Below are 27,538 nucleotides of genomic sequence, written 5' to 3'. Positions count from 1 at the left end.
TGTAAATGAATGGGCATGACCAATGTGCCAATAAAACTTTATGGACAAAAACAGGTGGCGGGCCGCATTTGGTCAGAGGACTATAGGTTGCCAGGCCTTGCCCTAGAAGGTGCCTGCTCTCAACGCAATGTACCCACAGCCTGAGTCTCTGATCTGCCATCCCATGGGGGGGTCATATCTGTTTAAGAGTCCCTCTTTAATAAAAAGGGTGTCCACTGACAATCCTCTGGTGGTCTGTGACTGACCACCACTTACCCTCCATCTCTGACCCCGTTCTTGTCTTTCAGAGCATGCGTTAAAGATGTATTTTTGTTTTTTTTCCCCCTTTTCCTCAGCAGTCTTCCCAGAGCCTGGCACAGGGGTTGCATAAAAATACTGCAGCTGGAATAAATGAACCAAACTCGGGTGCTGATTATGGAGTCTCACACACTGCCCCGAGATACCAGACCTCGGCACTGGGGTGCCCACCCTGGCCCGAGTGCAGACCTCATCGGCTCCGCACGGTGGCACTTTTGGGGACCTATCCACTCATCTTTAATCTGCTCAGCAGACGGCAACGGCCTGTCCCGAACTGCCTTCCTGTTTTAGAGCGTTTTGGAGAACACTGAAAAGGACGTTGCAGGCACCACCTGCTCCTGCCAGGGCCCCTCTGCCAGCTCGGGGAAGCTCGGGGATGCTGACCCATCAGTCAATGCCACACAGGGCCCGGGACGGGGCGGGGGCCACCCCAGAGGCTTCGGTTTCAGGCTGTGTCTGTCACCGCACACAGGGAAGGCTCTCGAGACAGAGAAAAGAGGGGCACAGTCTTTGTCGGGAAATCGTAGCAGGTGGAGCATCCAAGCCTCCTGTGGCCATAGGCTTCACCCCACCCCGGGTCCCTCCTCCCCACCTGCAGCAGACAGGGGAACTGAGTCCTGGCAGTGTTGAGAGGATGCTGGGGGCGGGAGGGCCCCAGAAAGGAGACTCGGTGCTGGGGGCGGTCGGTGGACAAAGCTTTTGTCAAGGGCACCCCCTGTTCAGGACACAAGCCCTCGCACAGCAGGCAAGTGGATACTCCTTCGGCAGAGGGAATGCCGGGACCCAGGGAGGGATGGCCTGGCCGCATCCCCCCGAGCCCTGGCTGCTGCGCCTGGGTTCCTCCGGGTGTCCCAGGCCCCGTCCCACCACAGACACCCAGGGCCCAGTCCTGGGTCCCACCCCACCTCCACCCACTCCCTGCAGGTGACTTCGTCCTCTAGTTCCAACACCTGCCAGCTGACGGCCCCTGACCGCCTGCCTTGGGGCGGCCTCCCCAGACCCGGCATCTTCACCTGGACGTCTGGCATTCAAATCCAATCCCCTCCCAGCTTAACACCTCCTTCCAGGGGCTCGGGTGATCCGCAAATCCTATTGGCTCTGCACTGAAAATGCATCCAGAGTCCACCCACTTCTCACTACACCTGACCCCTGCCCTGGTCCCTGGCTTCTGCCCTTATCCTGTCTCCTCCCCACAGCAATCACCAGAGGGCGCCTGTGAGCACCTGAGTCAGGGCCCATCCCTCCCCTGCCCACAGCTCTCCATGGCTCCCACCTCCCTCAGGGTCATGGCCCAAGTCCTTCCCGAGGCCCACAAGGCCCTGCACAACCTGCCTCCCCTCCTCCCCCCCTCCCCCTCCTCCCTCTGCTCCAGCCACAGGGGCCTCTTCATGTTCTTGCAGCACACCAGGCACAGGAGGGTCACCTCCCTGAGGGAGGCTCAGGTCTCCCGCGTCCCCTCTGCCGACTCCAGGCCTGGTGGGGCTGGGCACTGAGTGAGTGACCGAGGCCAGGACTGCTGGGTCCCAGTGGCCATCCAGGGCCGTGAGCCCCAGCGCCTAGCAGGTCCGCCAGCCACCACCACCACAAGCGACGCTCTCGGGGCTCAGGTGTAACCAGAACCGGGCTGGGGACAGGGACAGGGCAGCTGCTGGCTGGGACAAGTGAGGCCAGGCCCAGGCCTTCAGGGAACTGAGGGGGAATCATGGGGTCCGCTGCCCCAGCCACCCAGCCTGGCCACAGTGTGAGGGGCATGACAGCCGCTGCGTGTTGGGGACCCTGGAGAGTGGGAGGGGAGGGACATCCAGCTCTGGAAGCAAACCTTCTCCCAGGAGAACAGGGCGCGGGCAGCCCCACCCCAGGGAGGCCCCAACATTGGTCCCCCCTAGCACAGGCTCAGAAATGAAGACACTTGCCGGGGCATGGAACGGGGTTTCGCAGCGTTCATGAACCTTTAATTCATTATGAACCTAGAGGCAGGGACATTAGGCAAAAAATACAGCGTATCCTTCATCTCGGGTGGGGAAAAACCAGGGCACTGGGTTTTGCCGCGTCTTTGCACAGAGTAAGACACAGAGATACCTTTGTGGGGAGAGCGTGCAGCTCCGGCCTGCCCTTCTGTGGCCCGTCTGCGCAGGCTGCCCCGGAGCCCACCAGGGGATGGGTGTGACCCCCAAGGGACAAGGGCAGCAGGGGCACCCGTCCGCTTCTTTACAATATAAATAGCATTTTCAAACAACATAAGAATACAGTGTCAGCGCCACGCCGGGCGAGGGCTGCGTGCAGAGGGACACCTCCAGGTTTTGGCTGACACCCCCCGACCTCCCCGACCCTGGCCCTCTCCAGGGCAACCGCCCCCCTCCCACACCAAGGAAATGAAAGGCTTGCTCCTGCGTAACACTCTCTCCGTCTTCCTCAGTCCTCTCTAGCCCGGGGACCGTCAGGACACTTTTATAATATAAACATTGCTTTTTTTTTTTTTTTTTTTGGAGACAGGGTCTCGCTCTGTTGCCCAGGCTGGAGTGCAGTGGTGCAATCTGAGCTGACGGCAGCCTCAACCTCCTGGACTCAAGCAGTCCTCCCACCACAGCCTCCCAAGTAGCTGGGACCACAGGTGTGCACCACCACACCCAGCTGATTTGTAAAAAAATTGTAGTGATGGGGTCTCACTACATGGCCCAGGCTGGGCCCAACTCCTGCCTCAGCTGTTTTTTGTTTTTAATACAAGCAAATTATCCCCTCCATCCCTCCCTGGGGCGGGAGACAGCTAAGATGGGGAAGGCTCCCCAGAGGGGTGCACAGCTGGTGAGGGAGAGGCACCCGGAGAAGGTGCTTCCCAGCCTGGGCTGAAGGCCATTTTTTCTCTATCAGCTCAACCCACTCCTAAGAAGCAGATTCCCCTCAGGTGACAGCAGAGTGGGCGGGTGGAGCGAGGACACCAGGCCTTGTCCCTGCTCGGAAGCAGGCGAACAGGACCCTGAAGGCCTGCCTTGGCCCTGTGAACCCCGACCTGCTCAGGGTTGCACCCCGAGCTGGGAAGCTGTCCACACTCACTACCAACCAGAAGGGCCTGGGGGCCTCCCTCGCCCTGAGCCATGGGAGGTGCAGGGGTGCTTTGTCTGCAAGGAAGCCTCTGGAACACCTGCGTTTCTCTCGGGTGAGAGAAACAAAGATAGACAAACCCCAGGAGAGAGTTTATTCTGCAAAGGTGGGCGCAGATGGAGGGAGGCCCCAGACCCCGGGGCTTCCCCTCGCCAGGTGCACAGGGGCGGCCGCCAGAGAGCCTCCCCCAAGCAGGCGCAGAGCGGGGACAGGCACTGGCACCAGACCATCAAAGCCCAGGAGCCGGGGCGAGGCGAGAGCGAGGCCGTGAGTGACCGGGCTGTGCCGAAACCGGGGCGTCCTGCCCCCTCCCCAGGCTCCCCCTCCAATTACCGGGCCTCTTTCCCTGCCTGCTCTGTAGCCAAATCATAATATTTTAAAACAACAACAAAAAAACAGTGAGATGCTCTGACCTCTCAGAGAATCCTGGTTCTGAGAAAAACAATGTGTTTGTTTTGTTTTTTCTTAAAGCCACAAATCTAGAAAACAACTTTGGGGATATTTTCCTTTGTTTTCCTTTTTTTCTTGCTTTTTTTTTTAAACAATATGTATTTATAGAAAGAGCCTCACAAAGGTGGTTTATGTACAGAAGTGACAATCTCAAAGGTTGCTCAGTAGGGCATTGCAGTAGCACCTTTTCGAGAAGAAGAGAGCTTACATGGTTTAAAATTCTGAGTAGTTGAGTGGGGTGCTCCCCCGGCCGGCCCCCGAGCCCGCCTGGCCCTGCTCCCTGAGTCTGGGGCCGCGTGCGGCGTCCCGCTGGCTCCTGTCGCCCTAGGGGGCACCCGCGGCTTGGAGGTGGCCTCTCGGGGGTCGGGGACACGAGGACAGGAATTCACAGCAAGCGAACGCCCGGGGCATGCCATGGCCTCCCCGCCGGGCTGAGGGTCGCCTGAGCGGCCAGCTGTCCTAGAAGGGGGGTCCGGGCCGGCCCTGCGCCTGCAGGAGGCTCTCCACGAAGGCCACGTAGTCCTGGCTCCGCCCCGAGTCCTCCGTGGCAAGCGGGGTGCCCACACGCGGGCGCTTGGCGGCCTTGGCCTCCTCCCCCAAGAAGGCGGGCTCCTGCGGTGCCCCCGTGCTCAGTGACTGTGGGAGAGCGGAAGCACAGCAGTTAGCATGGTGGAGACACTGCGCGGGCCCAGCCACTGTCTACGGCCTCTGAGAGGAGCCGGCTGGACAGAGCCCTGATGGCTGTGGGGGCTGCTCAGCAGGCTCCCGTTTTCGTGTGAACCCCTGATCCTGCCAGCGGAGGGGCCCTGCACTCGGCCCCAGCCTCTGGCCCCCTAGTGGGGTGGGCGCCCTGGCTGGAGCTGGGACCATCCATCTGGCAGCTCCCATCTGTTTTCCGAGGGACCCCTCTGAGGCTGAGCAGCTGTGGCCAGGACCAGGAAGCTCCCCCACGGGCTCCGCCCCTCAACACCTCGCCTCTCCATTACAGAATAAAGGAAGCCCATGAGGGTTGCGGGAGCGAAAGCTGGCGCTGCCTCCGCTGCCTCCAGGACTCAGGCTCCCGTTTAATAAGGAAAAAGCTCAGGAAAAGCTTTTTTAAGCCGACAACTTGGGTGCCCGTACTTCACCTGTGCCCCAAAACCTATGATGGTTCAGAGGCTGCCCTGTGCAGGGTCGGGCAGCATGGGTCTGCAGGGCTGGGTGGGTCTGCTCTGCGTTCGTGACAAGCGGACGGGCCGGGGCTTCTCCAACCCTCCCTCCCCACATGAACGGCATCGCCCAGGAGCTGCGCGCCCGGAGTCAAGACAAAGGAAGGGTCGCCTGCTAGGAGCCCGTGGACCAGCTGTGCTGGGGCGGCCAGGACCCCCTTCCAGCAGAGGTGTAGGAGAAGGGGGTGGTCCGCGCCATTGGAAGACACAGTCTGTGCCCTGCCTCGTCCAGACGGGCTCCCTGAGTCACCCGGAGCCACCAGGCTGGCCTCGCGCACTCACCAGCCGAGAGCGGACCCTCTTGGGCAGCTCCTCCTCCAGGGTGAAGATGTCCCCACGCTTCACCGTCAGCTGGGACCCGTCCTCAAACTCCACCTGCAGGGGGAAGTGGCTCTCAGGGGCCTTGCACTGCCAGGATGGCAGGTGCTCCAGGCAGGCCACGGCCTCAAGAGCTGGGAGGCCGGCCCCCTTGGGTGTACAGGGCCTGCTAGAGGCCACATGCAGCTGAGCTGAAGCTCATGTCCACCTCTGACACCGCCGGCAGCAAACAAGGATCAGGCGGAGGGTCCCGTACCATGGAGCAAGGATGACGGAGGTCGGGACAGCCTGGGGCAGAGGCAGGGGCTCTGCAGCTTCCACATGGAGACAGAGCACTCACCCCTCACCTCCTCCCAGCTCGACAGACATCTGTCTCCATGAAGACACAGCCCCAGGACAAGGCAACAGAGTCACTGGTGGACACAGAGCCAGGCAGGAGGCGCAGCACCCTAACAGAGCCTGGGAGGCAGGGAAGGCCGGGCAGGGGGACGCAGGCGCCTGAGCTCAGGAGCCCCCAACCAGAAAGTGAAGGACAGGGTCCCCGGCTTATGTGTGGCCCCCTGAAAAGAGCTCAGTCACCTCTTCCCTTCAACTCAGACACAAATCACCCCCTTCCAGTCTCCCCAGCTGGTGCCTTGTTCTAGGCAGCAGATGCCCGATTGGTGAGGGGCACTGGGAGCACCCCGCTTCATCCTCATTAAGCTTGGCGCCAGCTCAGGCTCGTGGAGATTCTCTCAGGGGCCCTCTGGCAACTCAACACCGTCCCATGAAGGGCGTGCCACAGAGGGGCGTGTCTCCAGGCCCACCTCATAACTGCGATGGGCGCCGTGTTCCCAAGCCAGGAAAGGTGCTGGGGTCACTCCCTGGCCCTGACCGCCGTTTTGCTCCAGGGGGAGAAGGTTCCCATAGCAGAGGGCTCATTTTTCACATTTAAAAACTCAAAACAAGCCGGGCATGGTGGCGTGTGCCTGTGGTCCCAGCTACCCAGGAGGCTGAGGTCGAGGCTGTAGTAAGCTCTAATTATGTCACTGCACTCCAGTCTGGGTGACAGATCAAGACCCCGTCACAAAACGAACAAAATGCACACATTAAGACCATCACAGAAGTGTACAAAAGTCACACACTAAGACCGTCACGGAAGTGTACAAAAGTCACACACTAAGACCATCACGGAAGTGTACAAAAGTCACACACTAAGACCGTCACGGAAGTGTACAAAAGTCACACACTAAGACCGTCACGGAAGTGTACAAAAGTCACACACTAAGACCATCACAGAAGTGTGTCTGGGGCCAGATGCCCCAGGTAGTGTGCAGGGTGGGGGCCCGGGATCACAGCACCTCCCTAAGGGGGCACAGACCCTGCCTTGGGGCAGCCAAGCCTGCCGGTCCCTGTGACTCCTCCAGGGATGGGTAGGGATGGACACAGATGTAGGCCCTGGAGAGAGTGTCTGCTGTGGGTTCCACAGGCCTCTTGGCCGGCGCAGGCGGCAGGAGAAGCAGGGCTGCGAGTGCCCAGTGTGGACTCTCGGATGGCCGGTTGCCTCTGGGCCGTGTCCTGGGACGACAGCACAGATCTCTCGGGGATGTGTGGAGGAGCCTGCCGGGAACCAAGGACATGGGTGCCACCCTCTGCCCCGTCCCGCCCATCTCATTTGTAGAAGAAAGCCACCGGGAGAAGGCCCCTTCCCAGCGTCCGTCCAGTGAGGAGAGTCTGGGTAGAGGAGTCCTGGTGTCGGAGCCCCAGCACCCTGGAAAGCGATTTCCACCCCCGGCGTGGCCAGGCTCTGCTTTGCCATGCACAGCAGCAGGTTTTGGAGGCTCCGCTTTGCCACGGGCAGCAGCAGGTCTTAGAGCTCCCACCCCAGGAGTCCCAGGGTCCACCTGCTGCCTTTCCCCAGCTCCCCAGTCCCGACTCGGCCTCTCGGCTTCTGGCAGGCGCGGCACACAGTGATTCAGGCAGGCACAGAAGCAGCCTTGCCAGGAGGGGAAGGCGCGTTCTAGAAACTCAGCGGAAACTGGCTCAGGTTTCTGGGTCAGGAAGACTGGGGAGATCCGCCCCAGATTCTCAGGAGCGCAGCACCGCCGAGGAGGATGGCGCTCACACTGCCGGGTCCAAGTGGGCTCCCGGGGAAACTTCTGTGCCCGGGTCATTTGGGAACTGGGGGCTGATGGGAGACTCAGACTGGTTTCCTCCCAGGGGCCTCCCTGGAACCTGCTTTCACTATGAGTCTCCACGGGGCGAGCTCTGAAGGAGGCGTTTGCTTTTTAACATTTTGAGAAAACTGGATATACTTGCAGCTACAGGAAATCAGAGAAGCGTGTGCCTCGGCCCAGGCTCCCTGTGGCAACGTCTTGCCCGGCACTTCTCAGAAGCATCTCGAGGGGTCACGTGCGAGGGAAACGTGTTCCGAGTGTTCCGGACAGGCGGGGAGGCTCTTGGGGCCTCGGCATGTGGGGGTCTCATCCACTCGGCCCTGCTGTCACCTGGGCCCGCCCCAGCCCCCCACCCCCCTGCTGACCAGGCCTTGGCCTCGGGGCAGGCAGCTCCAGCCCCACCTCCTTGGCCACCACACAGTGGGCGTTTGCAGAATCGTGGGATCGAGGTCCTGCCACCACCTGCAGCAGGCGCGTGCTCCACGGTGGCTTGCTGGCTTCCAATACCACCCATTCCTGATTCCACAGCCTCTGCCCCCGACCCCTGAGCACTCTGGAGATGTGACATCTTTTTTTTTTTTTGAGACAGGGCTTTGCTTCGTCGCCTGGGTTGGAGAGCAGTGGCGTGATCTTGGATCACTGAAGCCTCAACCTCAGGCTCAAGCGATCCTCCCACCTCAGCCTCCCAAGTAGCTGGGACTAAAGGTGCGTGCCACCATGCCCAGCTAATTTTGTTTTTTTGTAGAGACAGGGTTTTGCTGTGTTGCCCAGGCTGGTCTCGAACCCCTGTGCTCAAGCGCTCTGCCCACCTCAGCCTCCCACAGTGCGGCGATCACAGCATGAGCCCCCGCGCCTGGCTGGCGTCATCTCATTTCTGACTGTCTCATTAGCTTGGCTTCCTTGGGGTGAGCTCCCCTGACGCTGGCCCTGCCTGGGCTCTGGTGACATGACAATGATCCTGGGGGCACTTCCTTCGCCACCAGGGCGGGGGCTGCGTCCGGCGCCTCCTCTGTGGGATGTTGTCAAGACCCGTCCTGAGTCTCCCTTGTCATTTTCCAGCATGGCTGTGCTGTGTACGTTATAAATGGCTATTTATCTATTCGTGTGTTTTCTATCATCTTCATAGGTTTCTTGAGGGAGGGAGAGAGACTGGCACATGCTCAGCCTGATCTCTGGAGCAAACTTCCATGGGGTTCTAGAGGTCCTGGCTCAACCTCCCCTCCTCCGAGTCCAGTCCGACCTGCCTGGGCCGGACTCTGAGGCTCCTGGGGCAGGCGGAGGGTCTTGTCACCGTCACACACACCCCACCCATCCTGCCGTGTACTACATGCACCAGACTGCTTCCCGGCAGAGATTTCTTTTTTTTTTTTTTTTTTGGAGACAGGGTCTCAGTGTCACCCAAGCTGGAGTACAATGGCTGTTACAGCTCACTGCATCCTCGACCGCCTGGGTTCAAGCGATCCTCCCACCTCAGCATCCCGAGTAGCTGAGACTACACGCGCACACTACCATGCCCAGTTAACTTTTAAAATTTTTTGTAGAGATTGAGGGGGCGGGGGTCTCACTTTGTTGCCCAGGCTGGTCTCGAACTCTTAGCCTCAAGTGATCCTCCTGCCTCGGCCTCCCAAAGTGCTGGGATTACAGGTGTGAACCACTGAGCCCAGCCCGGCCTGAAACTCATAACCTGAGAGAAAAGCTGCCAGGTGATCTGAGCGGGGATTATTCTCTTTTGCTGCTGCCTGGGATGGGCTAAGGGGTGCAAATCAACCTTGCCCTTGGACTAAGCCTAACACAATCAGGAAGTCCAAGGAGCTGCCTGAGCCTCCCCAGGGAAGGCTGGAGCTGAGCAGAAGTGACAGTGTCTGGAGATTGGTGGTAGCTCCCACAGGGCTGGCCATGGGGATGGCTTGTCCCTGAAACCACCCCCTTCTCAAGGAGCAGGGAAGACCCTGCAAGGTCCGAGAGCGGTGACTGGGTGGGGCTGGCCTGCACGGCAGGGGGTGGGGGGTGGGGGGGGGTCCTGGATGCTCAGTGACAGGTCCAAGAGTGGTGACCGGGTGAGGCCAGCCTGCACGGCGGGGGCAGGAGGTTTCTGGATGCTCAGTGACAGGTCCGAGAGCGGTGACCGGGCGGGGCCGGCCTGCACGGCGGGGGCAGGAGGTTTCTGGATGCTCAGTGACAGGTCCGAGAGCGGTGACCGGGCGGGGCCGGCCTGCACGGCGGGGGCAGGAGGTTTCTGGATGCTCAGTGACAGGTCCGAGAGCGGTGACCGGGCGGGGCCGGCCTGCACGGCGGGGCCAGGGTGGGGAGGTCCTGGATGCTCAGTGACACTCAATCATTTCAGATCATTCAGGTCTGGCGGGTGATGCGGGACCTTTTCTTAACGCGCCTCGGAACCATCACAGGGGTCGGGGTTTTCACCTTAACCGACACCGTAAAGAGCTGAACTCCGATGTCTACAAAGAACTTGGGGCTCAGGGTGCGAGCTGAGGCCGGGACGTCACCGGCTGACCCACCGCGTGACCCCAGGTGACTCTGAGTGAGGAGTGAGCCTTCGTTCCCACTCCTCGAATGGGGCAGATGTGACTGGAAGAGACCAGGTATGGCCTCCTCCCGGGAGCCTCGAGCCAGGGGAGCTCAAGGGAAGTGTGGCACCAGGCTTGGGAGCAACGCTTCTAGCTGCTGGGATATGGGCAGCTCTCCTCCTGAAATTCCACACTTTTATTTCATTTAATTATTTATTTTTGAGGCTGAGTGCTCGCTCTGTCACCCAGGCTGGAGTGTGGAGTGCGGTGGTGTGATCTCGGCTCACTGCAACCTCTGCCTCCCGGGTTCAAGCGATTCTCCTGCCTCAGCCTCCCGAGCAGCTGGGACTACAGGTGCCTGTCACCAAGCCCGGCTAATTTTTGTATTTTTAGTAGAGACAGGGTTTCACCATGTTGGCCAGGCTGGTCTTGAACTCCTGACCTCAAGTGATCCACCTGCCTCGGCCTCCCAAAATGTTGGGATTACAGGGGTGAGCCACTGTGCCCGGTCTAAGATTCCACACTTTTAAATAATTTCTCTTCCATAGTCATGAGAAGAAACTCACTACCAATTTGATTAAAAAAAACAAAAAAACCCAGGGGTACTGAGCTGTACACTCCAAAACAGTGAAAGGGAGAACTTATGTTAAGAAAAACTGAGAAGGTGTCTCAAAGGGGAATGTCACCCAAGTGGAGGCCCCTTTAGCTTTGAAAACAAACCAGCCCTGTGCTTCTAACTCAGGCAGGTGAGCCAAGGCTCAGCCGGGCCCTGTGGCCCTCACTAACCATGGCCCACACCCGCCAGTGCCCCAGGCAAAGGCACCTGGGCCAGGGGTGTGATCCTCCTGTCCCCGCACCTACAAGAAGAGCTTGGCAAAGGCATGGTGGGGCTGCCAGGCCCCCCGCTTACCTGGTAGATGTGGCTGGTGACGGAGGAGATGAACTTGGCCTTGTAGAGGTTGCCGTCAGTCCACCGGAGCTCCACCAGCTCCCCCTCGGAAGGGGGTCCCAGCCGGACACAGTCCCTACTCTGCAGGGAGAACAGGCGGGAGGTGAGGTCCTGGCCACACTACGCTGGGGGCTGTCGCTGGGTTTTAGACCCTGTCCGCGCTGGCAAGTGAGGTTCTCTGCCTGAAGCCCCAGAGCCGGCTGCGGGGGCCTGGTGTAGCAGGGCGGTGCAGAGCCCTGGCTGCGGGTCGCTTTCTGCTTTGTTTCTGCAGAACACAGTGAGCAGTGCTTTTCCTGAAGGGGCCTGGGGCCTGAGGACAAGGGGACCCCGTGAAGGGATCTGGAGTCAGGCCACTCCCAGCTTCCCCCGGCCCCGCCCCACAGCTCACCGTGATGCTCTCGGGGTACAGGTTGTCACTGTAGGAGCCATCGTCGAAGTTCACTTCGTAGCAGGTCTGCGTGGCGGCACCGATGACGCGGCAGCGGTAGTACAGCCCGTTGCGGTTCTTGGTGATGACCACCTGGCCTAGAGACACGGCCCTCAGGAGCTGGACCTGGGAGGATGCGGAGGGTGTGGGGGTGGTCAGCGCGGGTGTCAGTAGGGGCGGGAGCCAGGGGCCGGGGACAAAGAGGCGAGCAGGCACTCACAGCGTGAACCCCCGACTTGTGCTTGAGGCAGGTGATGGAGACCACGTAGGGCCAGTCGTCCGGCTCCATGAGCACGCCGGCGGCGTGGGCGCAGGTCACGTGGAAGGACGTGGAGCAGTGCTCGTAGGAGCACTGGATGCAGGCACCCGACACCTTCTTCATCCGCTTCCGGCAGTACACGCATTTCTGGGGACGGGGACACAGGCAGGGACATGGGGCTCGAGCTTCCCTAGGGACCCTGGGATGGAGGTCCCGGCCCCTCCCGGCACAGCCTTCAAGCGAGGCATCGCGGGAGTGGCCCTGTGCTCTGCCCCGCGAGGGTCCCCCTCTGCAGCCGAGAGCCCACAGCCTCCCTGGCCAAGCTCTCCAGACCCACTGACCCAGCCTCCTGCTGCTCAGCCCCCGGGGAGTCCTCTCCCGTTCCCCCTGCGTGTCACTGACTGCTAGGACAGACACCAAAGAGCCCCACGTGGTGTCGCTCAGCCAGAGAGGAACCACGTGGTGACAGAGATGTGCCCTGGGGACAAGGAGGTGAGCGCAGACCGTGTGACCCCGTGATCTGCAACCCCCCGGGCAGGCAACCCCCAGACACAGGAAGCGGGCTTGTGGGCATAGGGTGGGGGATGGGAGCGACTGGTAATGGGGCCCATTCTTCATGGGGTGATAAACTATTTTGGAATTAGACGGTGTGATAGTTGGCACAACTCAGAATGTACTAAAAAACATGGAGTGGCACACTTTAGAATAGTTAGAGTGAAGGATTTTTTCTTTTTTCTTTTGAGACAGGGTCTTGCTCTGTCACCCAGGCTGGAGCGCACGGTGCGATCATAGCTCGCTGCGGTCTCCAACTCCTGGGCTCAAGCAATCCTCCCACCTCAGCCTCCTGTGTAGCTGGGACCACAGGCGTGACCACCATGCCTGGCTAATTTTTAACTTTTGTAGAGGTGGAGTCTTGCTATGTTGTCCAGGCTGGTCTCAAACTCCTGAGCTCAAGGGATCCTCCCGCCTCGACCTCCTAAAGTGCTGGGATTCCAGGCATGAGCCACCGCACGGGTCATTTATGTCGGATTTTAACAAGAAGCCCCCAGAGAAGCCTCCGTGGTGAGGAGGGAGCACCGGAGCCACCTGTCATCCCGAGAGGCTCCCACTGCAACACCTGCCCGAGCCAGCACTGGGGCCCTGGCGGCCGCCACACCCACGCCGGGCCCAGCTAAGCATTTAATAAGCGGCACCGTCACTGCTCTATAAACCATGTTCAAAAGCCAGATAAGCCAAGGGCCTGGAGCAGCGCCGATCGACGGCATCGAGATCTTGTTATTAAACTGTCAATACCCAGTTCTCCCATCACACAACACGCACCAGGCAGTGCTCCAGCACGGCCTCCCCCTCCGGCAGAGTGGCCGGTGTGTAGGAGTGGAGGCTACGCTCGCTGGGGGGCCTGGGGGTGGGGGAGAGGCCCCGCCTGGACACTGTCAGGTGGGGTTGCTGAGCCGTCTTGAACACGTCACCCACAGGCCTCCACCCCTCGGCCCAGGCCCAGGAGAAACCCAGCCCCGGGGCAGCCTGGTGCACAGCACCATCCCCTTCCGCCCCGTGGTGACAGGCAGCCCGTGACCCCGCATCTCCACGCTGTGAAGAGCGTTGCCCCAGGACCCATGGGACCATTTGTCAGGAGCTGCGCCTGGGGCCGAGGTTGCCCAGAGCCACCCCTCCTAAGGCGAGGTCCGGTCACGCCACGCGCTGTGGCCACAGGAGGTCGAGCAGGCGTTCTTGACCATCACTTCCCTTCCTGGCAGCTGCAGTTTGAAGACCCACATCCAGTGCTCGCCTGGCCCAGGCCAGTGTGGGCCAGGAAGTCAGGGTCTACGGCCCTTGGGGGGCCTGGAAGGGCCCAGGCAATGGTGTTTGGTTCGAAGTTCCCAGCTCGGTGTCCTTCCTCGGAGGCCACAGGGCTGTGAGGACAACGCAGGGTGGGCTTCGGAGGTGTGCAGGGCACCACAGCCTGGAGGAAGCAGGTGATCACCGCTAGGTACTACCCATGATGCTGTGTCCTCAGCCTGTCACACACTGAGGCGCGGTGGCTGTCCAACAACCTGCTTTCACAAACAACCACAACCCCAACCCCTGAGGAGCAGAGAGCCCCTCCCTCCTGACTGAGCCCTGCCCTTGCAGGCAGGACTGTGGGCAGCAGAGAGAGCTGGTGCAACTGCCCACCCCTCCTGCTGCCCTGGAGTCGCCTCCTCCCATCCCAAGTCCCTCCCAGACCCCCCAGATCCTCCAGGGAGCTCCCAGTGCTTCTGCTCGCTGCCAGGAACCTGCCAGCGGTAGGTGAGAGGCTTCTCAGCAGCACGCCTTGAGAACCTGGTGGTAACTTGGCCCAGGCGGGCGGCCAGCCGGAGCCCCCTGACTCACCAGGACTGCCTGGAGCCCTGAGCCGGTGGCTGGGGAAGTCCTGGAGACAGACTGATGGATGGGTAACCAGGAGTGAGTGCCCCATGCCTGCAGCCTGCCCGTGGCCCACGAAGGTGGCTGGGCGAGCAGGAGTTAACCGCCACCTCCTTGCAAAGCTCCATTAAGCAGTACAAGCGGGCCTTGTGTAAAAGGATTTTTAATTCATCGTTACAAGCACCGGTAATGAAGAGGCTGCGTTCTGGAAATGTCAGATGATCCATAAGGCGTTGGGGCGGGAGGATTTATCACTGCACTGTGCACCGCACCATCACTCCACCTGAATCATGAGGACTTTTACGCCCACGTTTGTGGACTGAGTCACTGGTGCCTTGGAAGCATCACCCGCGGGCTGCCGGCTTCCTAATCACCCGGCCGTGCCCGGCCAGGCTGGTGTGACCCACTGCACACTCCACTCCACAAACGAGGAAAGAGGGCTCCCCTTCCAGATGAGCCTCTGTGACTGCCCGCATGGCCCCACCCAGGTGGCCCAGCACCTGTGGGCTCCAAACACGGCATCCAAGCCCACCAGGCTCGTGGGCACCTCGCACCAGTGCACCGGAGCCCGGGCTTTGTGGCCGGCATCAGTCCCACCCTCGTGGGTCTCCCCAGCAGACCCACCCTGCCAGACTGATGTGTCCGCTTCCAGCCCCACCTCCACATGAGCCTGAATGTCAACACCAGGCACTGTGTCCGTGGCTGGGAAGATAAACCAGGCAGGAAAAGCAGGCAGGACGCTGCTGGGTGCTGCTGGCTGCACGCCCAGCCTCCAGGGGCCCACGAGACACATGTGCAGAGGCCGGAGTGCACGGGGACAAACGTGTCCTCCCCATCAGCGCTGCCACATGCACAGCCCTTAGTGGGGACGCGGCCCCAGCAACGTCTGCATTTCGCTCTCCTCATCTTTTTTTTTTTTTTTTTTTTTTTTTTGAGACAGAGTCTTTCTTACTCTGTCGCCCAGGCTGGAGTGCAGTGGCGCGATCTCAGCTCACTGCAACCTCCGCTGCCCGGGTTCAAGCGATTCTCCCGCCTCAGCCTCCCGAGTAGCTGGGATCACAGGCATGTCCCACCATGCAGAGCTAAGTTTTGCATTTTCAGTAGAGATGGGGTTTCTTTTCTTTTTTTTTTTTTTTTTTTGAGACGGAGTCTCACTCTTTCACCCAGGCTGGAGTGCAGTGGCGTGATCTTGGCTCACTGCAGGCTCTGCCCCCCGGGGTTCACGCCATTCTCCTGCCTCAACCTCCCGCGTAGCTGGGACTACAGGCGCCCGCCACCTCGCCCAGCTAATTTTTTTTTCTATATTTTTAGTAGAGACGGGGTTTCACCGTGTTAGCCAGGATGGTCTCGATCTCCTGACCTCGTGATCCGCCCGCCTCGGCCTCCCAAAGTGCTGGGATTACAGGCGTGAGCCACCGCGCCGAGATGGGGGTTTCATATGTTGGCCAGGCTGGTCTCGAACTCCTGACCTCAGGTGATCCACCCACCTCGGCCTCCCAAAGTGCTGGGATTACAGGCACGAGCCACCGGGCCTGGCCTCCTCATCTTTCTGGGCCAGATCCCAAGGCTCTGCAGGAAGCTGACTTAAAGGGCCAGCTGAGTGCCATTTTCCAGCAGGCGTGGACAGCCCCAAGTGCCTTGTGCACAGGTGGGCTACAGGGTGTGCAGCAGACAGCCCTGCAGGGCTGCAGACAGCCCTGCAGGGCTGCAGCCCGGGCCATCATCGGCCAAGCCCCTCCAGGCCCCAGGCTCCTCACCTGCAGAACAGACAGTGCAGGATGACCCCACAGGCTCTCACTGTGTGGATCAAATGCAGTGGGTGACCCTGGGGGCCTGGGGGGACAAGGCTGCAGATTTGACAAGCCCTGAGAAGCTGCTAGTGCTCAGACGGGGTGGTCCATGCTTTAGGGAGTGGGCCCAGCTCACACCACTGCAACCCTGCATGGCGGGGACTGTGGCAACCCCACAGCATAGAAGGTACGGCTGAGGCACAGAGAGGTCGTGAATCTGTCCCAAGTGCACAGCCAGCTGGTGGCCAGCACTGACCACTCCCTGACTGCCCTGTGGCTCCAAGGGGTTCCCCAAAGGGGGGCCATCATTACTGAGAGCAGGAGGAAGCTTCAGAAGACCCCACGACGAGGCCCCGCCACGCCCAAGGAGGCTGCGCACATCTACAGGGGGGCCTCAATGTGCGCCACGAGTGGAGCGGCAGAGATCCTCCAACTCAACCACAAAAGGCCAAGCAACCCAGGCACAGAATGGGCGAAGGAGCAGGGCAGACGTTTCTCCAAAGATGGCATGCAGATGGCCAACAGGACTGTGCAAAGATGCCCAGCATCACTGACCACCAGGAGAACACAAACCAAACCACAGCGAGACCACCTCGCACCTGCTAGGGCGGCTGCTACAAAAAAGTCAAAGGTAGGTGTGGGTGAGGATGAGGGGAAGAGGAGAGCCCTGCACCCTGGGGGTGCGAATGGGAGTCTGTCCAGCCGCAAGGGAGAGCAGTCTCCTCCAGTGCTAAAAACAGAGCTGCCCAACAGTCCAGCAAGCCCACTGCTGGGTCTCATCCACAGGAAATGACATCAGAATCTCCAAACCACAACCACACTCCCACATCAGCTGCAGCGCAACCCACAACAGCCTGAAGGCAGAGACATCGGCGGGTGCCCGGATCAACACAACGCGGTCCATCCACACGGCGGAACATTACTCAGCCATGAAAAGAAGGAACTCTGGCCATATTTGGTTGAATGAATGTGGATGAACCTTGAGGACATTATGCCAAATGAAAGACACCACTCGCGCCTGTAATCCCAACTACCCAGGAGGCCAAGGCAGGAAGATCTCAAGGCTAGGAGTTCCAAACCAGCTGGGCAACATAGTAAGACCCTATCTTTTTAAAAAAAAAATTGGGAGTTAACCTAATTTTTTGGCACGTGCTTGTGGTCCCAGCTACTCAGGAGGCTGAGGCGGGAGGATCGCTTGAGCCCAGGAGTTTGAGGCTGTGGAGAGCTGTGATCACTCCACTGCACTCCAGCCTGGATGACAGAGAGAGAGACCGTGTCTCTTAAGAAAGAAGCCAGTTGCAGAAGAATAAAGACTGTACAATCCCACTCACATGGGGTCTATAACACAGGCAAACACACAGAAGCAGAGTGCTGGGTGCTGGGGTGGGCGGAGGGAGCTGCTGCTTAGCACGTGTGAAGTGTCAGTTATACAGGACGGGTGAGCGGGCCGCAGAGCCCTGCTGCCCACCACTGGACCTCCAGTGCTTCTTAAGAGGGCAGATCTCATGCTAAGCATTGTTACAATTTTTTTTTTTTTTTGAGACAGGGCCTGGCTCTGTCGCCCAGGCTGCAGTGTAATGGCGCGATCACAGCTCACTGCAGCCTGGGTATCCTGGGCTCAGGCGATCCTCCCACCTCAGCCTCCCCAGTAGCTGGAACCACAGGTGTGTGCCACCACGCCCAGCTATTGCTTTTTATTTTTTTATAGAGATGGGGTCTCACCATGTTGCCCAGGCTTGTTATAATTATTAGAAAAACAACAAAGATCAGACGGCCTGGTTGTGTCGGGGCATGTGCGGCGCCTCTGCTTTTGTGGAAAAGTGGAAGCTGCATGGGGTGCTCGATTCTGCAGAGGATGCCCCCAAGGCCGCACCTGACGGGGCCTGCTTATCTCTGGCACCCTTGGTGCCTTTTGACTTTTGTACCTTGCACCTCGGGGAACGATTCAAAAAATAACACCCCTGCTGAAGTTGGGGTCACTGGCTTCCTGAAAGCTGCCCACCACCCCCATGGAGACACAGAGCTTGGAGGAAAGACCGCTCCACATCGCCCAGGTGGGGAGCCGAGCCTGGCCGGCAGCCCTAGAGGCACGGGCAGGGTGGGCCTCAACCGCAAGGACCTACCAGCTTCCACCGCTGCTCGGGGATGGCGCTTATGTCCACAGGGTGGCGCTCAATCACGTTCAGGAAGCGCGCCTCGGGGACTGCGATGGCGCAGATCACGTGGATCCACCTGGGAGGGCAGGTGGGGCGGGGTCAGGTGCGCCTCTGAGGACCTGGGCTGGTCACAGAGGGGCTGGGCGTGATGTGGCTGTCAGCTGGGTCATGGCCTGGGGACCTTCAGGGAGGTCAGGGCAGGCATATGCTCCTCCTCAGCCCCGGCCAGCCCATCCATGACACGGGGCGGTTATGTGGAGGTGATGGCCGACCCCTGGGCACTTGGGTCACACCCTGCAGAGCCTCAGCCCAGGGTAGGCTCCCCTCCGGCCCTCCAGCCCCCACGCACGGTGCCACCCACCTCCTATCGGTGGTCATCTGCAGCGCACCTCCTCGCAGGTTGCACAGGCAGCACTCCTGTGGAGACCAGACAGCCCTGGGTGAGCAGGGCTCGGAGCAGGCTCCCCACACACTGCTTGGGGCCTGATCTGCCAACCGTCCCCAGCCCATGGTCCTTATATTTCAACCTAGCAGCCACCAAAGTGACAGGTGGGAATCCCTTGGGTTCCACCCCCTCAGGGCAGAGACGAAGGAACCCAGGCCCATGGAGGGGGAGACTGCACCCCAAAGTCACCCCGCGGGAGTGGGGCCGGGGCCCAGGCCTCTCCGAGCACCCCCCCCGCTTCGGGCAGCGAGTTACCGCTGGCCAGGCGTGGGCCGCGCACCGGGAACACGTCCAGCCTTCATTGACCAGCTCGGGACGGATGCCATAGCAACCTGGAAGACAGCGGGCGCTGGCTGAGATCTGGGGGGCAGGTGAGACTTGGGGGGCCGAGACTCAGGGGGAGGGGCCAGGTAACTCGGGGGCCAGCGTCCGTATGTGGAGTGGTGAGGCCTCCGCACGCAGCTGCAGCATTCAGAAGGCGTGCTGTTGCCACCCTCTGAGCTTCAGTCCCGGCCACTGCATGTGGGGCAAGAGAAAGGTCTGGAAGCTACTTGTGTGGAAGGAGGACGCAGGAGAGGGAGCAGGGCCCCCTGAGCTCCAGCTGGGTCTGCCGCGCTCAGCCTGGTGGTGTCTTGAGGGCCCCTCCTTGTTGAGGGTCTGCACGCCCAACAGCGGCTCCTCCTGTTGTGTCCAGAAAGGTCAAAGCCACAAGGGCAACTCACTGTGGGATGTGGCCCTGGGTCTGGAAATGGGGAAAGGGCATGAAAGGCCGAGTCATGCCCCCAGAGCGAGGGCGGGGGTGCCGCCTGCCCCCCAGGGCTCTGCCTCTGCTGGGGGTCACTGCCCCACAGTGTGGAAGGTGGCCCACTGAAGAGGCTGGGGGCGGGGACCTCACTGCCTCCAGAGCAGCGGGGTGGTAGGCACGGCTGGGGGTGGGGGCACCTGCTGGGGTAGCCCTGGCTGGGGTGGCCCGGCTGTGGCAGGCCTGGGACCCTCAGCAACCCTTCCCCCAGGAAGTCCATCTGCCCAGGGGCATGTCTCAAACCCAGGCCCAGCAAAGCAGAGTGAAGAGCCTCCCAGCCAGGAGATGGAGCAAGCCCCCAGGCAGGCCCCCGCCAGGAGGAAACTGCCAGAGATCTATGGCCACCTGCCTTGGCCAGGGCCACAGAAAATTAAACGTCTCCAGAAAGCCCTCCTCCTGCCCTGGAAGTCCAATTCCTGCCACTGCCCCCCACGCCTGGGAAAGAGACAGACATCCATTTTCTTGTCTGTGACCATGGTCGAGCCTCAGGACTGGGGAGGGGTCCCCAAGAGCAGAGATAAATCAGACGCCCTGACCACGCTGCAATCTCACTGTGACCATCAGTTTCAACCACGGCCGCAAATCACAGGTGTAGCGGGTGCCTGAGCTCCTCCTGTCGCCGCCCAGGCCTTGGGGAAGACTCGGCAGAACTGTCCAGAAGGCCAGTGAGGAGGAACCCTGCCTGGGCCAAGGTCAAGGGCAGGGATGTTTGCCCCCAAAAGCTGCTTGGCAGAGACAGCCATTCTCAGGGAACACAGCCTGCAGAGAGATGGGGTGCCTGGCCCATTTCTTGCTCTGGCCCTAGGGTGAGCTTCTGGGTGTCAGGGATAGGGCGGGATGAGCCCAGTGCCCCCTCGGAGCAGTGGCTTCCTTCCACCAGCACCTGGGCCTGCACTGGTGTCTTCTGGACGCTGGGGGCAGTGGAGGCCCTGTCCTGCCCCCAGGTGGCATGCGGTCACCCAGCCCTTCCATGGCCACAGCCTTTCCCCCTGCTCTAGATGGTGGGACCACGACGGGAAGGATGAGAAAGTCAGAAATTGCAGGAAGTCACCAGGGGAGGCCCCTGCCCTGGCCCTGAAAGTGCAGCCTGGGGAGAGGGGCCGGCGTGGCCCTCCGCAGGGGAGGATGGAGCCCCCATCGGCACCCCCACCAACATCCTGAGGGAGGGCGCAGCTCCTCTGGGCCCCACAGTGGCACTCACTGGCATGGACCTGCAGGCAGCACTTGCCGCAGGTGATCAGGGGGCTGGTCCCGTCGTCGCCGATGTAGGAGTTGGCAGGCAGCGGCTCCGTGTTCTCGCCGCCAGAGGTGAAGCACATCTCGGGGATCAGCGGTCGGGTCTTCTGACCGCTTTTGGAGGGCAATGTGGCCGAGGAGCCCTCTCCGAGGGAGGCTGTGGGCGCCTCCTTCTCGGTCTGTAGGGCCTGTAGGGGAGAGGGGGCCTTCAGGGGACAGAGCCATGTGTAGGGTAGGCGGGAGGGTGGCGCAGACCTCTCTCAGGGCACCTGCCCCAGGCTTCGACACCCCCTGGCTCTGGAGGGGGAGGTTGGGGAGATGCCCAGAGCCACCTCGGCCCCTCTTCTCACTCCTCCAGACAGTCAGGATCCTCTAGAAAGTCAGGATCCCCAAACACCGTCTGACCCCGTCCCCAACCCGCCAAAGACCTTCCCATGAGGGTCACATCCAGACACAGAGCTCAGGCCGGCCTGCGTGGCCCCTGGTGCTGGGTGGCCCCTGGCGCTGGGGTATGCTAGGGGTGGTGTGATGAACGAGTCTCCACACTCTGCCTGGCAAGGGGAGTTAGAAAGACACATGTCTGAAGTCGCGTTCCCGGCCCTGTGGCTCCCAGCAGCCTCTCTGGCCTCACAAAGGACAGCAAGCACCTGGAGACGGTGTCGGCTGTCAGGTCTTGTTCGTCTCAGGAACCAGAGCACTAAATCCAGCTCCCAGCAGCAAGGCCCCAAGACAGGCTCGCCACCCTCGGCACAGCACCCTCGCTGGCTCTGTCCACCCAGACCTGGCCGGCGCACAGGCCTGGGGGGGGTGAGGTCCCCAACCCAGGGCAGCTCTGCTGATGCCTGGATGTGCTGGGCATGGGGCTAGGAGCTGGGAGTGCGAAGCACGTGTCCTCCCAGGGGAGAAGAGGAGGGGGGATCCAAGAGATCTGAGGACAACGGCTAGGCTGGGTGCTGATGCCTGGGATAGCCGTGGGCAGAGGCCAGCTCCCCATCTGGGTGCAGAGGACAGGCGAGGCCAGCATGGAAAGAGCACCAGAAACGGGACCTCAGCCAGGTGCCCAGCTCAGCTAGACAGGGCAGGCTTTGCGGGAGCCCCGCCCGGCCACCCAGGTGTTGTACCCGGGCCTTCACTGCACCCCCACACCACCCGCCCCCTCTCAGTGCCCCCCGGGCATGGGCGCTCCCTGAGGGCAGTGACCCCAAGCCTCTGCAGCCTCCCTCTGCCCCATCCACCATGGCTCATGTTGCAGATGTGCACGTTTGTAAGCTTCATTCCAACAAAACCCAGAGACCAGGCTCTGCCTACGGCTGTCAGGAACAAGCCCTCACAACTCGGGGTGCTGGCCAACACCCTGCCCTGCGTGAGAGAGGGAGGCGTGTGGGGTGCCCAGTCCCTCGTCCTCTCCCACTGACCCTGCCTGGGGTTCTCTGGGACCCGTGAGGCCCGCCTGCCCACCTGGCAGTAGGGGTAGAAGAGCGTGCAGATGGCGCAGTAGGGCTCCGTACGCGCAGCCGCCGCGTTGAACTTCCTCTCGGCCTGGAAGCTGGCCGCCCTGTTCTTCCACTGCAGAGACAGCAGTGGCCTCAAGGCTTCCGGGTCACTCACGTCTTCCTCCCCGGAGAAAGGGGATGCCTCTAGAAGAACAGAGGGGAGAGGGAGAGAGACATTTGAGCCCCCTAAAAACTCATCCAAGGAATCACCCCAAGTGCCCAGGAGATGGCCCCGGGTCTACAGCCCTGGCTGCCCACAGGGTCCCTGGCCCATAGCTCCCCCTCCACCTGCCTCCTGGCTGCGCCATTCTCCATGATGCCCATCAAGCTGACACTGCAGCGTCCCATCCCATCAACAGGAGGGAGCACATCTGTCTCATCTGACTGTCACCTGAGGCCAGAGCCCCCAAAGGTGGTTCCTTGAGCCCCTCCCCCAACACCTGGTTCTCCCTGGACATCCGGAGCTGTCCCCTCACCCGGGGCCTTCCGGGCCAAGGACCAGCCAAACTCAGTGCCCAGCCCTGCCCCGGCTGCCCTACACCCGTCCTGGGGTCTGAGTCTGTGTGGGGGCGTCGGCAGTGACCAGCCGAGACTCAGGGACACTGTCCTTCCTGTCTTGGGCGGGCACAGACTCCCTGAACTCAAGGGAGGTGTGGGAGGAGTGTGGCAGGGACTCAGGAGGGGCTGTGACCAGGGCTAGGAAGCCAAGGCAGCCCATCCTCGGAAGAGCTGCGTTGATGGGGACATTCTCTGGGAAGGCAAGTCTGCTGCTGAGAAGTCGCAGCGGTCTCTCTCCTGCCTGTCACCTGTTCCCATTGGACTCTAATGGCCTCCCCATTGCCAGCTGCCGCACCCCAATCTCTCCAAGTCCCCTCCCTGCATCTCCTGTGGACACAGAGGTGCTGTCCCCAGGAAGTGGGGTGCCCATTCCTGTGGCCCAACCCTCAGCCCAACCTAAAGGGGAGCCTGGGGTCCTGCGATCAGCCCAGCTGTGGCACTGCCCCTGGTTCACCTAGAGGAGGGCAGGGCAGGGCAGGCTCCCCGAGGTGGAGGCCGAGGACTCCCACAGTGGACTCAGGAAGCCCTTAGGCCAAGACTCCTCTGAAAACCCAAACCAGACAGTCCCGCCAGCTGAGCCCAGGGAAGGCCCTAAGCGGCCCCAAGGCCCTGGGGATGAGAACGGAGCCACTGGCTGCGTCTGTCACTCACAACCCCAGGATGCCTGGGGTTCTGGGGCCGTGATGGTCTCACAGGCAAATGCTCCAGTCTCACCAAAGGGCCACAGTGGGGTGTGGGGAGTGGGGGAGTCCACGGAGGCCCTGGAGGTGCCTTCTGGAAGGATACCTGGGTAGAAGGCAAGGCCCCTTCCCAAGGCAGCCCGTGGGGCCCTTGGTCATTCCTCTGTCCCCTTGCCGATTCCACCACTCCTGGGGGCTCCCGCCCTGTGATCCCAGGCGCTTCTAGAACCCTCCTCTCCCCACCCCTCTAATTGCATGCAGGATGAAAGACGCCATCCAGACCATTTTCAGATTCTACATGCATCCCCAATGAAAGGCCAAAGAGGAAGATGAAAAATGGGCTTAGCAGGACTTCTGCACACAAGACAGCGGCTTCCGGCTGAGGGTTAAATCGAAGATTCCATCTCCTCCCCTCCCACTCAAAGCCTCGCGGGAGCCTTTTGTTCCAACCTCTCCGAGCCCCGGATGGCCTGTGCTCAGCCCTGGGAGGAATCTTCCATGGGGAGGCACGAGCTCCCCAGCCCTGAACCGCCCATCGTGGGCAGCCCAGCCAGCAGAGCGGAGCCGGGCATCTCTAACAGCAGCTGCCTCCCCACATGACCACCTGCCCCGGTGACAGCCTGTCCTGGCTAACTGCTTACCCAGGGTGACCACTTATCGGGGCGACCGCCTGCCCTGGGTGACCCCCTACCCTGGAATGACCCCCTGTCCTGGAGTGACCACCTGCCCTGGGTGACCACCTATCGGGGTGACCGCCTGCCCTAGGTGACCACCTATCAGTGGTAACAACCTGCTCTGGGTGACCACCTATCAGGGTGACCGCCTGCCCTGGGTGACCACCTATCAGGGGTGACAGCCTGCCCTGGGTGACCACCTATCAGGGGTGACCGCCTGCCCTAGGTGACCACCTATCAGTGGTAACAACCTGCTCTGGGTGACCACCTATCGGGGTGACCGCCTGCCCTAGGTGACCACCTATCAGGGGTGACAGCCTGCCCTGGGTGACCACCTTTCAGGGGTGACAGCCTGCCCTGGGTGACCACCTATCAGGGGTGACAGCCTGCCCTGGGTGACCACCTACCCTGGGGTGACCGCCTGTCCCAGGGTGACCACCTGCCCTGGAGTGACCACCTGTCCCGGAGTTACCACCTGCCTGGGTGACCAGGCTGGGTGAGAGGTTTTCCTCTGGTCATGCAACTTGAACACAGTGGACTTCCCCCTGCCCCCGAGGCAGCCGCAGTACTTTTGAGAACAGACTTCTACTGCTGGCCATTTCTAGCAGTGGACGTGACTGTGAGGACGTTGGCACTGGAAACAAGCTGGAAACTGGGAGAGGATGTATGTTGACCCCGCCCGGGCTCTCAGGCCCCACCTGGCTATCCCGGAACTCTGACCCCATTTCCATCCCCTCCACCTGGTAGAGGTGGCCAGCACTTCTGCCCCACCCCCGTGGTTCCCGCCATGCACAGTCATGCTCTGTCAGCACTCCGGAGAACATGAGCAGCCACGGGCAACGAGCAGGTCCGAGGCTGTGGGAGGGAGGAAGTGTGGCCTTGTGCACCTGGCAGCCGGCGGGGGCACCCAGCCCATGCCTGGGGGAGGGGGTGCCGGCAGGAGCCGGGTCTGCATGGAGCATGCAGTGCCAGGCCTGGTGATTCCAAGTGCCAGCAGCCCCCATTTTACAGATAAGGCGGCAGAGCCACAGAAAGGCCTGGGTTCAGGGGAGGAGACAGGGGGAGTGGGGGAAGGAGGCCGCAGGGGAGCCGGGGCCCCCCCCAGCAGCAGCAGAGCGCGGAGCAGGGCCAATGAGAGCCGACTTGGGGACCCCCACTCACCCTCGTCACTTGAGGCCTCCTGCTTGACTACCGACAGCGGGGACCGGGTGGGCGGCCGGCCCAGGGGATGGCGCCGGCTCTTCTTGATCTCCATCTTCAATTTGGAAAACGTGGACGGTGCCTGAAACACACAACAGGCTGCAGTGAGGGCCCTGCTACAGACTCCTGGATGGGGCTCGGCGTGCCTGAGGCCTGAGTCTCCTCCTGTGGGGTGATAGTCCCAGCAAATGGCCACGGAGCTCCTCTGTTCTCTAAGTACAGACACCCCACCTACTCTGTGAGAAGAGCCACAGTTCCCTGTGAAACCAGCAGGTAGCCTTCCTGCCCCCTCCTCCCTGCTCCCCTCCCCCGCCACCAGCCCCCCTCTACTCCACCTGCCCCCCTCCTCCCCACCTCCCCCCTCTCCTGCCATCAGCTCCCCTCTGGCCCACCTGACCCCCTCCTCCCCCCCATCCACCCCACCTGCCCTCCTCCTCCCTGCCTCCCCCACTCCACCCCACCTGCCACCCTCCTCCCTGCCGCCCCCGCCCCACCCCACCTGCCCCCCCTCCTCCCCCTATCCACCCTACCTGACTCCTCCTCCCTGCCTCCCCTGCCCCACCCCACCTGCCACCCTCCTCCCTGCCGCCCCCGCCCCACCCACCTGCCCCCCTCCTCCCCTATCCACCCTACCTGACTCCTCCTCCCTGCCTCCCCTGCCCCACCCCACCTGCCCCCCTCCTCCCTGCCTCCCCCGCTCCACCCCACCTGCCCCCCTCCCCCTGCCTCCCCGCTCCACCCCACCTGCCCCTCTCCGGCCCGGGCTTTGGTCTCCATGCGACCGGCCCCACTGCTGGCTGCACCATCCTCTGGCCCCGTCAGCTCCATGGGGGAGACTGGTTCCTTCCAGGTCGGACCCTTCTGGGCAAAGTGCTCAAAGGCCTGCTGGCAGGACACGTGCTCCTGGTTGAAGGCTGCCTTGCCTGGCCGTGGCACCACGTACAGCATAGGGATGATGGGCCGAGGCTTGGCCTCTAGCTCCTCGCTGGGCACCTCAGGGGGCACGACATTGAGGGGCGCCGGCAGGGGGTTCTCCTCCGTGGCCGCAGGGCCCGGGCCCAGCACCGGGGGCTCCAGTGGGGATGGCAGCCACAGCGCCTCCTCTGAGGGGAAGTGAGCAGGCGGGGGTGGCAGCTGCGGGGGCAGCAGGCCGAAGCTCTTCTTCTTCCGCTCGCTCTTGGCCTTGGTTGGCCGTAGCCTGCCCCTCCCATCCTCTGTGGGGAGAGGAGAGGGCGGTCAGGGTGGAGAACTCGGGCTCAGGTGCTGGTCCCACGCTCCCCAGAAATCCCCCAACCTTGGCTGGGATGGTCGAGGGCTCCTTCTAGCCCAGAGAGGCCACATGAACATGGGTGGGCAAAGAACACAGGCTTCGGGCCACCTCAGATCACCGCAGGGGCACCTGGCCAGGCACCCCCAGGCCTTGGTCTCCTCAGCACGCACGCGCAGCAGCAGCACTTGCCTGCCAAGGCCTGTGAGGACCCACCAGGTGTTGCTCTAGGTCCCTTCTGGGGTCATGGCAGGTGGGGAGACGCGTCACCAAACCCAGCCGGGGGAGGCTGCTCTGTCTTCCGGGCTCCTACCTGGGTGGGCCGTGCCAAACGGCACTTCCCCGGGTGAGGGTGGGGGAGAAGCACTTTTTGTGTTCTCGTGTATCCGAATTATGTACATTTCTACTGTTGATGTGGAAACGTTAAGGTTTTGCTTCTGACGAAAGTAAAACCTTGAACAACGCACAAAATCTTAATCAATGAACCCCAACCCGGCGGTCACATGAGCGAACCAGGAGCGTCAGACGGGCCTGCAGGGCCCAACGCCCTTCTGCGTGGAACTCCCCGGGGCCAGCACTGAGGCAATTTCCTGACAGGTGACTCATGTGTTTGATGGCATTTTACTTTGGGGCCAGGACGGATGTGCAGTAAATCAAATAAAACTGGGATGGGCAGCCTGGCTGGCTGAATCACAGCCCCCAGAGGCATGTGGGTCCCAACTCTCCTGGATATGTGGATGTGGGACATGACAGAGGGACATGGGGGACTCTGGCAGCGGGGACTCTGTGGATGGGACTGAGTGAAATGGGAGGTGATCCTAGATGATCTGAGAGGCCTGATGTCCTCACAGGGCCCTCACAAGATGAGGCGGGAGGGTGAGAGTCAGAGAGACTGAAAGAGGCTGTGCTGTGCTTATGAAGGGAGAGGAAGGAACCCAAGCTGAGGGATGCAGGGGCCTCTAGATGCTGGAAAAGGTTTCTGCCCTGGAGTCCCCGGGAGGGCCTGGCCCTGCACACAGCTCCATGTGAGCCCAGCGGGGCTGTGTCGGGCTGTGGGAAGTTCGTGCCAGGACAATCCCTCTGAGGGCCCAGGCACTCAGGGTAAGTTGTGGCACGGCACCTTGGAGCCCTGTCCTCGAGAAA

At 61.4% G+C, this 27,538-nt stretch overlaps 1 protein-coding gene across 1 annotated transcript in view; it reads right to left on the bottom strand.

Annotated features, from left to right (window-relative positions):
• Positions 1-2,222: 2,222 nt before the first annotated feature.
• LOC100582140 (lysine-specific demethylase 4B) overlaps positions 2,223-27,538 on the bottom strand; it is a gene marked incomplete at its 5' end in the record, with an annotated part of 44,534 nt that continues 19,218 nt past the window's right edge. The window contains 12 exon segments of the mRNA XM_030808979.1: positions 2,223-4,482; positions 5,337-5,429; positions 10,964-11,083; positions 11,391-11,555; positions 11,650-11,835; positions 18,008-18,116; positions 18,402-18,457; positions 18,741-18,817; positions 20,489-20,711; positions 21,982-22,160; positions 25,090-25,210; positions 25,873-26,342. Of these exon segments, the coding sequence (XP_030664839.1) occupies positions 4,306-4,482; positions 5,337-5,429; positions 10,964-11,083; positions 11,391-11,555; positions 11,650-11,835; positions 18,008-18,116; positions 18,402-18,457; positions 18,741-18,817; positions 20,489-20,711; positions 21,982-22,160; positions 25,090-25,210; positions 25,873-26,342 (1,976 nt within the window).

This window comes from Nomascus leucogenys, unplaced genomic scaffold, assembly GCF_006542625.1.
Source record: "Nomascus leucogenys isolate Asia unplaced genomic scaffold, Asia_NLE_v1 000996F_61624_qpd_obj, whole genome shotgun sequence".
Taxonomy (NCBI): Eukaryota; Metazoa; Chordata; class Mammalia; order Primates; family Hylobatidae; genus Nomascus; species Nomascus leucogenys.
This window is presented reverse-complemented; position numbering and strand designations above follow the sequence as displayed.